Genomic DNA, 17,189 nt, shown 5'->3' with positions numbered 1-17,189 from the left:
ACATTTACTTTATATGGAACTATGTATTTTCTTCTTTTGTTTTATCATTTTTATATGTGCAAAGCACTTTGGGATGTTTTTTGTATGATAAGGCACTATACAAATAAATGTTATGGTTATGATTGTTATTTTTGAATTTCTGTAATTTAATGGAACCATCAGCATTTGCACTCAAATTGAATTCTTCGTTCAGATTTTGTTGAATCGCATTTGTACAAAATGTGGACTGTTGGTGAGCAATAGATGAGTCTGTTTGCACACTGATGGACAAATATGAAGAACCTCAATTAGATCATCCCTCAATCCATTCCATGTGGTTACTGCATTTCACCATACACCACAATACAGTGGTGACGTCTTCAGATCGCAGGGCACTAATTGGGGAGTGTCAGTTAATAGTTCGGTGAAACAAATCCCAGACCTGCAGTACTGCGAAGGCGTGACGTACATCTAGGTTATGCTGTGCAGATATCGCTGTGGTGTGTTTTTGTTTGTGGCTGCATTGTTTGTTACAGAAAGAGTGGCACATGGTGGTTCTACGGAGCAGTGTGATTGGTTCTAATGCTGGTCTGAATGGAGGCGATCATTCCTGCCCGTGTTTGGGACAGAGATTTGTGACATTTTTAAGACCTGCTGATGTTCTGTTTGGATATAGTTCAAAAAGGTCTGAAGGCGCTGTTTACTGTAATAAATACAATATGTACAGTACATGAAAGGAATTTAAATATACCTGTCAATTCAATATACCATATCATATAACTCCTCACAGAACATAATGGGCACTTTTCACTTGAACGTCGGTTCATTTCTTGCGTTTATTGATCTGAAATGACTTTGATATCAATGCAGATATAGTCACATCTCATTTCATTGCCTTCTGTGAAATTTTGTTGAGTACATGCATCAGTGTTGACCTCACGTGATTGGCCGGCTCAACCGAAGGCCTTGCTCTTACTCGCCAGCTGCTTGTGTCTTTCCAGGAACGCTCCGGTCATGACTGGCCACCGCAGGCTCCTCCTGCTGTGGGCGGGCATGTTGCTCGTGGCAACACTGTGCCCTGGTGTCCAATCCAGGCGTGGGGGCGGAATCAGAATCGGATCCGGATCCAGATTCAAGAGCAGGTCTAAATGGGGGTTATCCGCTGCGAAGTCCCCGTCCTCCCACAGCCGTGGCTCCTCCAATGTGGGGGCTGCAGCCGCCGGGGCCGCCGGGGCCGTCGGCGGGGCTGCTCTGGGGTATGGGCTGGGCTCCATGGGAAGGCACCACAATGGCTACGGCCATGGCTACAGCCACCACCACGACTCCTCCTCCGAGGGCCAGCGCATCTACTATGCCAATGGCCTGGGCAACCGGAACCAGTCTGACTACGGCTCAGAGGCCAGCTCTGGCCCATTACCCAGCATTGCCATGGTTCTGGGGTCAGTGGTGTCAGTAGTGCTGGGCAACTGGATCAGAGGGGTCTGACGCAGTCCTGTCTCTCTCTCCCTGTAGAAAAGGATTGGCAGCTTTTGGCAGGTAGGGGGCGGGGGAGGATGCAAAACTATGACCACAACTCCTCTTGGCAGCAGAGGACCAAACAGCCGAAAATGGGACAGTAGTGCAGGTATATGGGCATAACTGGGAGGGCTGAGCCTCCAGGCATCCGATCACTGTGTACCATCCCCTTACCTTAACCCTTTGATGCACAAGCCATGCAAAGATAAAGAGAATAAGAACTCGGGTCACCTAAAATAAGTTGGGTCACCTTCGACCAATGTTGTGCATGAAAGGGTTAAAGCCCTTATGCAACTACCTTTCTTCATCACTGCAAAAATGACTGCCATTCTATTGTAATGAGACTTCAAATCTTATTTTTTCCCCTATCAAATTAAAAAATGTTTACTTAAAAAGTGAAATTTTCTTACCCCATTGGCAAATCTTGAAATTTCTCTGAAATTAACGGTCTCACCTCATTGGCTGTAGTTTTGTCTCTTCTATCTAAAAAATAAATAAAAAGCATAAATAAGATTTTAAGCCTAAATATAAGACTAAATGCTTGTTGTGACTGACTTCTTTTGACTTGACTTCTAATCTATAAATGGCTATACAGTACATTTATCTTTGACCTAAAGTATTTCTGAAGAGGAGAGCTGCCAGGCTGTGGTCATGTTCTTTCTATAATGAATATTTAATTTGATAGACAGCCCATCAAATGGACTCTTATTAGCCTTAATGTGAGTCTATTTGCTAGCAGGTATAACATCTATGGACAAACAACACACTCCCCATTGGTGACACTGAAAAAAAATTAATTAGCCCTCGGCAATTCATGTAGGTGCCAATACTAGTCAATCAGTGATAGGGTCAGTACCAACTTCCTGGGTGGGATAGGGAGTCGCTGTTGGCTAGCTATGCTTGCTATCAGGGTAGCTAGCTATTTAGGATAGTAAGCTATTGATAACTTTGGCAAGTCTGTTTCTATGAAATTCATTTTATTTCCAATATCTGATAAGTCAGCCATATCATATCATTTTCACAATGAATATGTTGACATACAGTCAACAAGCACGATTCCTGGACTGTCAGTCCTAGTACTGCCAAGCAGGTGTGTTAACAAATGCAATGTGCTCCTTTTCCATCTCTGCAGATTGGCAAAATTAACGTTTAGTAAATTGCCTTTTTGATAACATCAGATACAGCCAACACCAACACCAAAGCCTTTAACTGTATCCTTTTAGGATTAAAACATATTCTTAAAAAAATCTAAATATTAGCAAAATAACAAGGGCTTAATATAATTCCTTTTTATTAGTTCTATGCTTATAATGTAACAAGTGTATTTTTATTGAGAAAAGAATATGTGGGTGCTTAGGTGTGTTATGTGTGGATAGTGCTTTTTCTACTTATTTTGTTTTCTTTTTTAATAACTTTTTAAATATTAACTAACTTGCCTTAGTGTATTTAGAGTAAAGGTTTGGAATAGTTTTAATCTGAGTGTTTTTTTCTCTCTCCTTTTTTTGATATGTCCACAGTTCTGACTGCCATGTAAAAAAAAAAGTTTTTACAATACTCTTCAAACATGCATATCTACCCTGTATTTCTCTCCTTTGTGAAATCCTGTAATATTATCTTCACATTTAACCTTGGGCGCATCTTAATAGATTTTGATTGTTGTTACAGTCAGAGCATGTATTGTGAAGGAAAGGCCATCATCTGGATATTCTGCTTATTACTAGAGCCCTTCATGGTTCCGTGTGGTTAATTCTGTTATGAATAACTGTCATTTCAACATCTACTCAGCTCTGTGACAATCCTGTTGTGAAGGACATTTTGCTTTGACCAAGCAAGAGATCCAAAATGTTCAAATAAAAATAGCTTTTTGTGGAAAACAATTATCTTTACCTGTTTTTTTTTTTTTGTCTTCCTGGCGCACACATGCAATTTAAATCCAATTAGGTGTCTATATTCTATTATAGTTCATTTTCAAGACAGTTTTTTAATTCTTCTCTTCTTTTTACAATTTGGCCTAATTTGGGCTTGCTGATCCTTGGCGTCGCAGACTGGTTCTGGGGTTGTGGAACGTCACCTCTCTGGTGGGGAAGGAACCAGAGCTAGTGCGGGAGGTGGAGCGGTACCAACTAGATATAGTTGGGCTCACCTCCACGCACAGCACTGGTTCCGGAACCAAACTCCTGGAGAGGGGCTGGACTCTGTACTTTTCTGGAGTTGCTCAGGGTGAGAGGCGCGGGGCGGGTGTGGGGATACTCACAAGCCACCGCCTGAGTGCCACTGTGTTGGAGTTCCACCCGGGGAACGAGAGGGTTGCCTCTCTGCGACTACGTGTTGCTGGGGGGAAAGCTCTGCTTATGCACCAAACGGCAGTTCAGAGTATCCGGCCTTCTTGGAGTCACTGGGTGGCATCCTGAAAGGGTGCCACCCAGAGACTCCATAGTTCTGCTGGGCGACTTCAACGCTTACGTGGGCAATGACAGAGAAACATGGAACGGGGTGATTGGGAGGAATGGCCTGCCCGATCTTAACCCGATCTTGTTATTGGACTTCTGTGCTGGTCATGGATTGTCGATAACAAACACCATGTTCAAGCATAGGGCTGCTCATAAGTGTACTTTGTACCAGAGCACCTTAGGCCAAAGATCGATAGAGATAGAGTAAATCATCATACCTAGCCTGCGTTGGCTACACACAAACAAAGAGTATAGAATATGCCATGTAAAGCCGATTACGATCTTCCGTTGCTACACATACATAGAACGTGCTGTGCGGGAAGCCAGTTATGGTCTTCCCCTGCTACACATACAAACATGCATACATACCCAGGACATGTTGTGTGGGAAGTCGAATACGATCTTCCTGATACTTACATATACATACAATATGCTGTGTGGGAAGTCGAATACGATCTTCCCAGATTGGTCTGTCTCCCTTGCTTTTATGCCAAATCATACATTTGAAACCAGGTGGCAGTGCCATAAATCAACCTGGAGGGGTGGTCAAATCTGGAATTTAGACCCCCACCCTTGGGGGTTGTTAAGTTGGGAAAATGAGATGATTGCCAAGAGAGGACATGTAGGTTTTCCCTTGAGTTACTGAAACTATGGTTTATTAAACTCCATTTGGTATGAAATGTATCTCATCTGATTCCTTGATTTTACTGGATCACATCCATACCAAACAGATTATCCTAATGTTTTATTATGTTGCAGTTACCATGAAACTTCCCTCCTGATTATCCATTTTACATGCACTCCCTTTTACCATTACATAAGACTTAATGCAATAATACAAGGATCACATGGACAATGTTTTCAAGGTTTTACCAGGTCTATTTACTATCTCAATAGCAGTTTTGAATATTTAATCTAGGAGAGCAGTCACCCGTGTAATGACAGCAGTGCCCAAATGAGGGCACTGTGGCATTGTCCGGAGTCTTCCCCCTTGGAAGTGACCAGGTATGGGGTCACAGGGACTTCACCAATGTTCTGGAGGATTCTTTTCCCATGACCCAACTGCCCTTGGACCACTCATACATCTTTCCCTTCAAAAGGTAGTCTAAACAGTATTGACCAGAAACCCCAGCTCTCAGGCCCCTCACAAATGGCAGCCCTTCCTGACCTTAACCACTACGCTACAGGCCGCCCCATCATATCTATGAATGCTGTAGTTGGGAGTTTTCATGATAACTACATTATGCTGTAAATATGTATTTGTGCCTCTCATGGTAATATACCTTTTGAATAAACCTGATTTTGGTGAATGAAAGGAAAGGAGACACAACCCCAGATTGCTTGGTTTCTTCTCCTTATCTCCAAAATCCAGGCCTTAGCTCTTGACCCTAAAAGTGAGTCACCCATCTGTAATTTACAGCAAGCCCCACCAGGCAGTGGTCAGGGGGCTAAAACACATGGCTTCTACAGAGACCGCTTTTGCCCAGTTTCCCCTCGGCTCCTGAATGGTTATGATATCAAAGGTAGACTGTTACAAAAACTAGACCATTACATCAGCTGCACTGAACCAATCAGAATAACACCAAACATTACTATATTCTGACCTGGGATTATCATGAAACATCTTTATGCCATCTCCAGTATTCCTGTGCTCTAACCTGTAAGGAATGTGCGAAAAGGGGGGCCCCCAGGGCCCAAGAAGGCGCCTCCTAGGAATCCTTCTCTAGCTCTCCCCCACAGGCATGTGTGCCAAAAGGTGGGGGCTAACAATGTATGCTCCGGGAGGGGGAAGTCAGCAAGCTGACCAGCGCATGACACCAAATGTTACTTATGACTGGCTTACAAGTGTGTCCTGGGGAACCCTGTAGGGGGTTCTGCGGGAGTATGGGGTACCAGGGCCGTTGTTACGAGCCATCCGTTCCCTGTATAACCAAAGTGAGAGCTGTGTCCGCATCCTCGGCACAAAGTCAAGCACGTTTCTAGTGCGTGTTGGACTTCACCAAGGTTGCCCCTTGTCACCGGTCCTGTTTGTGATATTCATGGACAGGATCTCAAGTCGCTTCATCGGACCGTGACCTTCAGCATGCACTGGAGCGGTTTGCAGCCGAGTGTGAAGCGGCCGGGATGAGAGTCTGCACCTCCAAGTCCGAGGCCATGGTTCTCTGCTGGAAAACGGTGGATTGCTCCCTCCGGGTTGGGAACGAGTCATTGCCCCAAGTGAAGGAGTATCTTGGGGTTTTGTTCACGAGTGAGGGTAAAAGGGAGCGTGAGATCGACAGGCAGATCGGTGCAGCATCAGCAGTAATGCAGGCGTTGCGCCGGACCGTCGTGGTGAAGAGGGAGCTTAAGCTTTGCACTCGATCTACGTCCCAACCCTCACCTATGGTCACGAGCTTTGGGTAGTGACCAAAATAAAACGAGATTGCGTATATAAGCGGCCGAAATGAGCTTCTTCCGTAGGGTGGCTGGGCTCAGCCTTAGAGATAGGGTGAGGAGCTCGGACATCCGGAGGGAGCTCGGAGTAGAGCTGCTGCTCCTTCGCGTCGAAAGGAGCCAATTGAGGTGGTTCGAGCATCTGATCAGGATGCCTCCCGGGCGCCTCCCTTTGGAGGTTTTCCAGAACCCGCTGGAGAGATTATATATTATGCCTGGGAACGCTTCGGGATCCCCCAGGAGGAGCTGGAATGCGTTGCTGGCGAGAGGGACACCTCTTAGCTTAGCCTACTGCCACCGCAACCCGACTCCGGATAAGCAGGTGAAAATGGATGGATGGATGGAGGAAATGTATTCAGTCATTAGGTGGCTGGGGTGCATGGGGTGGCTGCTTTTATCTACATTGCATTACATTATTGGTAGATGCTCTTATCCAGAGCGATGTACAATTGATTAGACTAAGCAGGAGACAATCCTCCCCTGGAGCAATGCAGGGTTAAAGGCCTTGCTCAAGGGCCCAACAGCTGTGTGGATCTTTTTGTGACTACACCAGGGATTGCAGTCTGGGTCCCAGTCATGTACCTTAACCACTACGCTACAGGCCGCCCATCTAAAGCAGTCTGCATAGCTGAAGGTGTTCAGTTCGCCATCTGTCACCGGTTGTTTTCTACACACCACTGAAGCCAGGTCCAGAAAGCAATCAGTCATGAACATACAGTTGCGGTCAAAAGTTTACATACGCTTGTAAAGAACATTAATATCATGGCAGTCTCGAGTTTGCAACACCAATTACCACATCATACCATTATTGTACCTTACAATAATGTAATGTATGCATTAAGTATGCGTTATTGCATAAGAGTACAACTGTATGTTTCATTTTCTCATTTAGCTGCAAGTTTTTTTAAGTTTAAAAAAGAATAATTTGCAAGTGATTGCAAGATCTTTCTTTTTAGGTGTACATATCTTTGTGTGTCTGCTCTTTGTACTGATGATTTGTGTGTTTCATTCATTTTTCTGCAAAAGCAACTTGTTACATAGCAACACAAGAATCTTTGCCACCCTAGTTCAGTTGTCTACCTGGTAACTTTGCTGTAGTTACCATCTCCGAGACAGAGTGATGGTGGCCAAGAATGGTATAGGCTGCCCCCGGGATAATCAAAATATAAGCCAGGTAGTTTATATACCATAAGAAATTGAGAAATGATGGTCATAGGGGGGAAATCTCACGATTGACTGAAGTACCCCCTGGGAAAGACAAAGTTATTATATTATGTGTTATTATATTACATTATAGCTGTTATGTCGGGCTATATTATATTTAAAAACGCTAAATTAGCCTCCGTAGATGAGAAACGTGAGTCTGCATTATCATACATTGACTGATATAGCAAACAGGCTAGGGAATTATCCCAGGCTCTAGGATGGCTAGTATCGTGGGAGTGATAATGTTTCAAGTGTCCTGCTTTCCCAAATCACCGTCATCGTTTATATTCCCGCACAAGCCTGTGTAACATGGTTAGCTCAGCTAGTTCGCTCGTAAGCACGGATGTGCAGTGAAAGCGAAGGCTGGTAGCAAATTACCGCGACAACACTCCCCGATGAAGCGAGTTCGTCTTTAGCTGACTGGTAACGCGTTCGTTCAACAAATAATTTGGACAAGTGAGAGGCTGGGGTTCAAATCCCACCACGGACTCAGGCAAATTTCTCACCTGTTACACCTGTAAAGAATGCAACCGTAAATCTGACGGAATAGTGCTTGTGCCTTGGTGCAGGATTAATTAAATGAATTACTGAGATGTCCTCCACCACGCTTTGCCTTTGCTCCCTCCTTGTGGACACACCGTAAAATTGCATCACCACCCATTATATTTTCCCATTTATAGATTTCCAGAGGCTGCAAAAAAGATAAATTGTGTTGCACGTATGCGCAATTCTAAACATAAAATCTGTCTTTGTGTCAAGCCAGTAATTCTTTCCTTCTTGGGTTACAGGCACCACAGGAAATGCTTCCAACCACAAAATAAATTTGCTGACATATATACAACCTCTAGAGGTAATATATACATTGCTTTGGAGTTGTATTCTAAGTGTATTAGACCACAAATCCAGAATGCCCCTGTAAAGCCAACGGAGACTGCCCACCAGGGGCTGCATGAAAATTCTCTTAATATATTTTTATAAATGACACTTAGAAATCACACATGTGTTTTCATCATTGCTCCTAATTGGCCCGCCTAGTTACATGAAGGTAAACAAGAACAAGCGGGCTTCATTAGACACTCTGGAGACAAAAGGTTTGGGAGTGCACAAGACCTTTATTAGTGCTAGCAGATCAAACCTGGTTATCAGTCAGCCTATGGGGCTGCCTGGCATTCATAGAGTAATTATCACACACACACAAAAGGTTCAACATCACAAGCAGACGGATATTAACAGAGAGCAGCATACAAATTAGTTCAGCACTACCCCTGAGTTTAAACCAATCCCCGCCTTAACCCCCTGTAGAATAGAATTAGACCCCAGTGTGCTAATTTAAATGTCCACTGGGGTTAACAGAACGTAATATAAAGATTCGTAATATAAAGAAAAACAAACCGACACCATTCCCTAGAAAAAAGCTGCCAATGCGCCACCAGCAGCTTTCATTGAATCCATGTATATGGATGTTTAAGGTTATAAAAAGACAAATGCAAAGGATTTGTTTTTCCTGGTAGCATGTTTTTCTGTCAAATCAGCGGGTCATTAACCACAGATAGGAGTTTCATTGCACACTTCAAACAGTGAACTGTTCAAACCTGTGCAATTATGGCTGGCAGTACTGCTGTATGGTCATAGATATTATGTTTCCTTTGTTCATTTACCAGATGTCTTCTTCAGACGGAGGAGAAATTGTTGAAGCCAGCCTGCTGAGATATGTTAGCTTTGCTGCATGTAACAATGAAATAAGAGCACTAGTAGTTTCGGGGGGGGGGGGGGGGGGGGCATACAATATAAGAGACTGAAAAAAAAAAAAAAAACAATACGAAGAAAAAAAGGTCCACTGACCAATAGGAATATTAAGTTACATTCTGGAGTAATTCTGTAATCTGCACATGCAATACAGTTTGAGGACATACCCAACATACAATGTGTGAATAGTGCATCAACTGAATAAATATTAAAATTGAAATGACAATGAAACAACACCATCAAATACAAAAACTATTTCTGCACAGACCTGTGGAATTGAAATGCATACCTGTAGATCTTGTTTTGTGAGATCTTTGTCCTAGAGAAACATGGCTAAATAAAATGGCATCTTACAATTGATTGAATCTTAGTGTGCTCCTCCTTTCTCAACAACCCTTTCAGTGGCAAACACCAAGCATTAAAATTGCATGATTTTGCAAATGCAGTCAGGATGGTCAGCAAATGGTGTAAACTGCGTTGCTATTAGTGGAACCTGGCTTAGCTGAGTTGTTGGCTTTCATCAATGTTTAACAAATCAATTTTTGCATTATGTAGTCAAAGCTATTTGGATCAGCCAATACCCACAGGACAAACAATGCACTGCTAATGTGGTATGACTAGCAATTTGAGCCCAAAGTTCACTTCACGCAAAGATAAAATATATAAGCTTAATGAATATTCAAACTCAGACTGATTTTTTTATCAGTTTTTTTTCAGTTTTTTTTTCATGAAATGCTTTAAACACTTAATATTTCTTTATATGATATTTATAATTATACACTCAACAAGCACTTTATTAGCTATTTATTTGACTTATTTTTTTAGACTTCAACTGTAGCCTATCCACTTAATTATGATGCGTTTTGTGTTCAGAGAAGCTCTTCTGCATACCACTGTTGTAATATGTGGTTATTCGCGTTACTGTCACTGTCCTGTCAACTTTGACCAATAATCATTCCACGATCAAAGTCACTTAGAACACATTTTTTCCACATTCTGATGGTTGATGTGAGCATTAACTCAAGCTCCTAACCCGTATCTACATGTACATGACGTAATTCATTAAGTCACATTGTTACGACACTGGCATTGGCCGATGAAACCTTCAGACAGTAATCCGGCTCACATTGCCGCATGACATGATTTACCCACTACAGTACAGGTGCTTGGGTTTTGGTTTGCTAGACATTAAAGAAACACATTCATTTCATCCGCAGGATAATGACAGTTACACAAGTGCTAAAAACACAGAACTACTCCTCTCCACAGTGGGCCCGCAGTTCTTTTTCTCGTTTCTCTGTAGGTACGTCCGTGTGTGCGTGCATGCGTGTGAATGGGTGTGTGAGCGTGAGTGTGAGCACATGATTATACGTGTATGCATATGTACGTGCGTATGTGTGTGTAAGCGCATTTCTCACTGCAGAAGGACACTGCTGATCGTGAACGTGAGGGCGGTGGCGAGCAGCAGTAACACTCCCTGGCAGAGGGGGCGCTGCTGAGGTGCTGCTCCACTCAACCTCTCCAGGTACTGGTGAGAGTATTCCATGTAGAGCTCCACGCACTTCTGCACCTTCTGCTGCTCGATCAGCTCCGGGTACCCGATCTCCATGATGCCCACCGTCTCTTCCTCCTGTCGCTCCCCTACTTCCCTCTCACTCGCAGCAGGACGGACAGGCAGGGCTCCGTGGGTCTCCGGGGGTGGGGTGGGATTCCCGTCCGCGCTGCCCGCCGCGTGCCGGGCTGTCGTCGCGTTGACGGTGCCGTTGCCTGGCGACAGGGCGGAGGCTCCGGCCAGGCTCTCGTTGGTCGCTGCGGCGGGATCGTCGCCCTGCAGCCCGGCCTGGTCCTGCAGCAGGTCGGTCCTCTTCATGCAGCTGTCCATGTACTTGTCGTAGGACAGGTCCGGCTGCCTGTAGGAGTAGTCGCGGCCAAAGTCCTCTTTGTCGTCGGAGCGGGAGCCGTAGCGCCGGTACATGTAGCGGTTGTAGTAGCGCTCCTCCCGGTCGTTGTGGAAGGAGAAGTGTGGACTGGGGTAGCGGCCGACACCATAGCCGACTGCCACGCCCGCCGCCACCCCCACCCCAACCCCGATACCTGCTGCCACCGCTGCCTTCTTTACGAAGCCCTTGGAATTGGCATTGGGCTTGTATCCCTTTTCATAGACCGATTGGGCGAATGGGGAGACACCTCCTTTGGCCCCTCCGCCGTAGGCGTAGCCTCCACCATATCGGGGGCTCAGGATCGGATTTTGGGGGTTCCTGTTGGGGGTCCGTCCTCGGCCCACCGGGTGTTGGTGATAGTTCTGTTTGGGGCGCTGATTAGAGTGACCTCCTCCACTTGGGTTCTGTGCTTGCTTCGGGTAGCTGCCGGCATTCTTGTGGCGCGATGAAGACGATGATGAGGACGAGGATGATGATGATGATGATGACTTGCTGGAAGAGCCTTTGGAGCCTCTGGATCCTCTGCCTCTGGCTGAATGGTCCTGCAGCAGCAGCAAGATTGACATGGAGAATAGCAGCAGAAAGGATGGGCGCCTCATGGTGTTGCACTGGTGGTGGAGGGGAACACAGTTAATAATCCTTGTTCATCTCTAAGATTTTAATTCAGTTCCAAATTAAAATGGAACATTATTGGCATGATAATAATAATCATAACAATAAGCAAGCAATTTCACAAATCTGGAAATAAAATTGTTTAAACCTCAATGATATAGACAACTGTGTGTTGGCATATCCTACATGTTTTTTTTTTTTTCTTTTTGTTTTCCTGAATAAACAAAAGTAAGCACAATGGGCTTCAAAGCAATATTTTCGGAAATCCGTGTGCAAATGTATGTTTGATCGGAAACAAACTAGATTTTATGTTGATAAATACCAAGTAATCTTACATCAAAAGCATGTTCAAAAGATTTGTGATTTGCATAAATTGATGTCCATAAAACACATTTTGGCTTTTTAAAGAGATAGTCGAAAAAAGAAAAGAGCATCTCTGAAGCAGAGATTGAAGTTCTGTTACTGGAAATACAACAAACCAAAAACATACACCAAATAGCTACAACATAAAAATCACCTGCTTAAACCAGTTTAGAAATGCTTTAAACTGTATAAACTTGTCTATAAACACTTAATTGTGCATTGTTTTGTTATGTAAATATCTTGGTACACACTGGTGTTCATGATCACATCTATCTTAACAGGTGCTCCATGACCTGTAGAATTTTTCATATTTAAAAATAATAATAAATAATAATAAAAATAATATTATAATATTTGCAAATGCGTGGGATCTATTCCGACATAAAGTTTCACCTCATGCAGTACCATGTAATTCCAATGGGGGGAAGAATGGTAAATGGTTGGAATTTATATAGTGCCTTTATCCAAAGCGCTGTACAATTGATGCTTCTCATTTACCCATTCGTACACACACTCACACACTAATGGTGATTGGCTGCCATGCAAGGCACCGACCAGCTCGTCAGGAGCATTTGGGGGTTAGGTGTCTTTCTCAGGGACACTTCAACACAGCCCGGGCAGTGCATCGAACCGGCAACCCTCCGACTGCCAGACCACTGCTCTTACTGCCTGAGCCATGTCGCCCCCTGTGAAACTGATTAGATGCCATGCAGTAGGGCAGCCTGTAGTGTACTGGTTAAGGTACATGACTGGGACCCGCAAGGTAGCCACAATAACATCCGCACAGCCGTTGGACCCTTGAGCAAGGCCCTTAACCCTGCATTGCTCCAGGGGAGGATTGTCTCCTGCTTAGTCATATCAACTGTATGTCGCTCTGGATAAGAGTGTCTGCCAAAATGTCATTAATAATGTAATATTTTTTAAATATGGCGTGTGGTCTTTATTTCTTGTTAAATATTAAAAATTCTACAGGTCCTGGAGCATCTGTTAGGATAGACGTCATCATAAACACCATTATGTACCTTGTGTACTATGTACCATTATGTACCATTATGTATTCTTGTTGCGTGTTTGATATGAATAATTATAATATCCAATTGGCATATTAAAATAATTTAGCCACTCTAAATCAAAATAAAATATAAATTCATGGAATAATAAAATAACAAAACACGCTTTACAACCGTGCGCTTTCATTTCCGTGCACAATATGACGACCCGTGACGTTAAACAAGTGTAAAACTGACCTCTGAAAACTGGGATAAATCCCACATTATTTGTGCAAATGCATTTCCGATGGATTTACAGTGAATTTAGTTTGACTGACATTTGATAAATGAGGCCCAATAAACAGAAAAGAGAGCAAGGGATGTCACAGTGGTGGAATCCATTTTTCCTTCCACTCGTACAACATTTCCTGTGCCCCCATCTGCCACACAACCCAAAAGCATAATGGATCCACCTCCATGCTTAACAGTTGGCAAGGTGTACTTCTCTACAAAGGCTTCACACTTTCCACAAAAGATACCTTCCTTGGTGGTGGTTTGGTTTCGTCAGTCCAAAGCACATTGTCCCAAAAGGCATCAGGCTTCTCAACGTTTTCTTTTGCATACTTTAGATGCTTAATTTGTGTTGAGGTCATAGGAAAGAAGCCTTTGCCTGCTACTCTTTTTTGCAGCTCTTTTGCAGTCATGTGATCATGTGAGTCTTCTGAGTATTTCTCACAATTCTGTCTGAACATTGTCTTAGTCTTCCAGACCTTTCCTTGACTTCAACTGTTCCATTTATCTACCATTTTCTAATAATGTTTCTTACAGTGGGAATAGGCAGTTTGAAACATTGCGAGAGTTTGATAGCCTTCTCCTTCTTGGTGCAAATGAGCCAACTGCATTCTGACATCCTTGGACAACTGTTTAGATGCAACCCATGGTTGTTAACACCAGACAGAATAGCCACTGCAGTTGAATACCTTAGAAGTCATGTTCAGAGTTCTTCAGAATAAAATGTTCAGCCCTGGAATTATATTCGCCTGACTCATTGAACCCCTAACAAATAAATCACCTGGGTCTGGGCCTTAGTAATAGTCTTTTTAAAAAGTAATAAAGAATAACCAAAAAGGGTTCCCAAACTTTTGCACAGGGCCCTTTTCCTTTTTTATCGTTTATAAAAAATAAAAATAAAATAAAAAGCAATCTTGCTTTAAAGTTTCTCATGTTTAACTCTCTAACATTTACAGTTCAGGTTTGTGGCACTGATATTCTTATAATATGCTGTACAATAATTCCTCACACATGGATACACTTTCTGTTTTAGAATGCTGTTGACACTTTGACCTCACAGACTCTTTCTGTTTATGACTATTATGACTGCTTTCTGTCCAAACGGGTCAAAGGGCATTACCTGGTAAGAGTTGCTGAGGAGCAGCTAGGTTACCACAGTGTTTCATTTTCTGTATGGTGCATGGGTGATTTGTTTTGAATAAAACCAAGTTTTGATTGTGCGGTAATTACTACATGGTGAAACCAAAATGTATAAAAATACCCTTTAATAAAAGCTCTGAGAGAATTCACGCGTGAATTGTTTGATTACAAACGGAAAATAAAATATTAAAGCAGAAAAAGGCAAGGTGATTTCAAAATTTTGAGCGGGGGTGTAGGTGTGCCATGTCCAAGCTAACCGGTGGCTTTTTAGTCAAGATCATTGCCTGGCAGCCACAGTCGAGGCACAAAGGTAGTTCCAGGAGTAGGCTAAGCATCACTTTGAAATGGTGTTTGGTTTTTAGAAACTACTCAAAAGAGGAGTATGTAAGCTTCCATGGTGTAGTTGGGTATGAGCTGGTCAACCAGCATGGCCAAACTGGTCATAAAGCTGGTCTAGCAGGGTATGAGCTGGTCAACCAGCATGGCCAAACTGGTCATAAAGCTGGTCTAGCAGGGTATGAGCAGCTAGTGCTGGTAGCTTTTCTGAGCTGTTTCATAACATACGTACCTGTTTTTTTCAGCAGGGAATTTCTACGATACCAAAGTTCTCTCTACTCCAGATATTAAGGCGCCCCTCTCCTCTAAACACCACCCTCCACACGAGAAAAGATAAAAAATTGTGGTCGAAAAAACTGGACTTGACGAAGTGTGAAAACACTGTCACGACGGGGAGGACAGAGGAACCAGAAGCAGACACAGGGGTGTGGAAAATGACAGGTTTACTAACAGGTAGAGGGGCAGACAGAGCGTAGTATCAAACAGGCAAAAGATCAAAAGCCAGGGGGTCAGTCCACAGGCAAAAGTACAGGGGTTGATCCAGCAGAATAGTCCAAAAAGCAGGCAGGGGTCAAACACAGGAAATCTAAACAGAAACACGGCAAGGGCAAACAAACAAGGCATGGGAAAACAAACAAGGCTTGGGAAACAAGGCTCGGGAATAAGGGGGCTAGAACAGGGGGAAGGAATGAAGGGCTCAGGACTCAAAAACAGGACAAGATGACAAGATAAACTAGCAGGGTGCAACTGAAAAGGACAGGTATAAATACACAGGGGAATGAGACAAACTATGCGGGGCATATGGGAGTGAGGGCGGTCTAACAAATAAACATCAGGTGAGAAACATGAAAGGGTAATAGCACAATAATGAGGGGGAAATGAAAACGCGGACTGGATTCACAAAGACACACATGTAATACAAACGGCTCCAGACTAGGGAGTAGACAATTGCAGAGAATCAGGAGATGCAGAGATACTTCGCTGAAACTTAGCAAGTAATCAGTGATAGAATAGGGAGGCGGAGTTACAGAACAGAATTGGAGATGCGTTACTAAGTTAGTTAAATGATTTAAATTACAAATACCCAAAACTAGTGAATATTAGTTTGTTAGGTTGACAAACATATTAGTGTGTTCATGTAATTAGTACTGTACAACTTCTATGTTAGTTGGGATTAGTATATTAGTGCTATGTACAAACATCAAATGGAGAGAAAGCAGGAAGTAAAGAATGCAAGATTGGAAGGAAGGTTGAACCCCGGAACTACCGTAAACACCCGAATAGTGGGGCACGCGGACAGGGGAGTGACCGACCGGGCTAGTAAACATTCAGACTCAGACATCACAGGGGAAGACAAGTGCAAAGACTAATGAATATAAACAGAACACCAGACATGAATATGAAAAATGATAAATTACAAGAATAATGATAATAAACAATGATAAACTAACACAGGACAGAACACAGGAACATAACAAACACATTGTAAGCACATGACAAAAAATGAAAATCAGATGTGAAAACGAAATCATTTAAAATGTAGTCAAACAAGACATGTTTTTAAACAGTCGAATATTTTTTACTTTATCCTTTACTTTACTTTTACTTTATACTTTATTCTTTTACATTTTCAAGTTATTATTTTTCTTTTGCAAATATAAAGTATCTAATCTGACTCCATAAAAATCAGCTACCAGCTGTTTCAATTTTAAACCGATTCACAATCAAACAAATTCCGCAATCATCCATTCTCTCGTCAAGTAGCTAGCCTATCTATCCATATGTTTTAATCAAGCTTTTGACATGTATTAGCAAATGTTCCCCAAAACCCGCATTATTTTATTACTTTCATTAGTACTGCACTTAAAAGTAGTTCAAAGAGAACAACAGACAGAACAACCTGACTGCAAGGTATGTGGTAATGACGCACACATTCAGGAGCAAAAGCAAGCGATTACCCCTTTACGTTAAAGGCAGTACACTGTATTTTCATATTAGCGCTATAACAGTGAGTATCATAGCACAGTCCTTTAAATATACAGTAAACCTACCTCAGAATCCTAGGATGCGCTGAAAGATCTACGCCTTTGATCGTCCCTTTCTCTATTTGCAGTTGAGCGCTTGTGTTGTTTCATAAAACCACGGCTGGTGGCTGGAGATTTATAGATAGATTGTACAGCACTCAATGC

At 42.9% G+C, this 17,189-nt stretch overlaps 2 protein-coding genes across 2 annotated transcripts; one reads left to right on the top strand and one right to left on the bottom strand.

The window, feature by feature from the left end:
- The first annotated feature begins 993 nt into the window (after nucleotides 1-993).
- LOC133105590 (fibroin heavy chain-like) lies at nucleotides 994-3,371 on the top strand. The gene has a single exon (XM_061215786.1). The coding sequence runs from the start codon at nucleotides 994-996 to the stop codon at nucleotides 1,462-1,464; it is 471 nt and encodes a 156-aa protein (XP_061071770.1). The 3' UTR covers nucleotides 1,465-3,371.
- Nucleotides 3,372-10,743: 7,372 nt separating this feature from the next.
- On the bottom strand, nucleotides 10,744-17,188 carry LOC133141562 (uncharacterized). The gene is made up of 2 exons (XM_061262130.1): nucleotides 17,052-17,188; nucleotides 10,744-11,877 (listed from the first exon to the last, which is right to left on the bottom strand). Exon 2 carries the CDS (start codon nucleotides 11,866-11,868, stop codon nucleotides 10,744-10,746), a length of 1,125 nt encoding a protein of 374 aa, XP_061118114.1. The 5' UTR covers nucleotides 11,869-11,877; nucleotides 17,052-17,188.
- Nucleotide 17,189: the final 1 nt, after the last annotated feature.

This window comes from Conger conger, chromosome 12 (genome assembly GCF_963514075.1).
Source record: "Conger conger chromosome 12, fConCon1.1, whole genome shotgun sequence".
NCBI classification, from domain to species: domain Eukaryota; kingdom Metazoa; phylum Chordata; class Actinopteri; order Anguilliformes; family Congridae; genus Conger; species Conger conger.
This window is presented reverse-complemented; position numbering and strand designations above follow the sequence as displayed.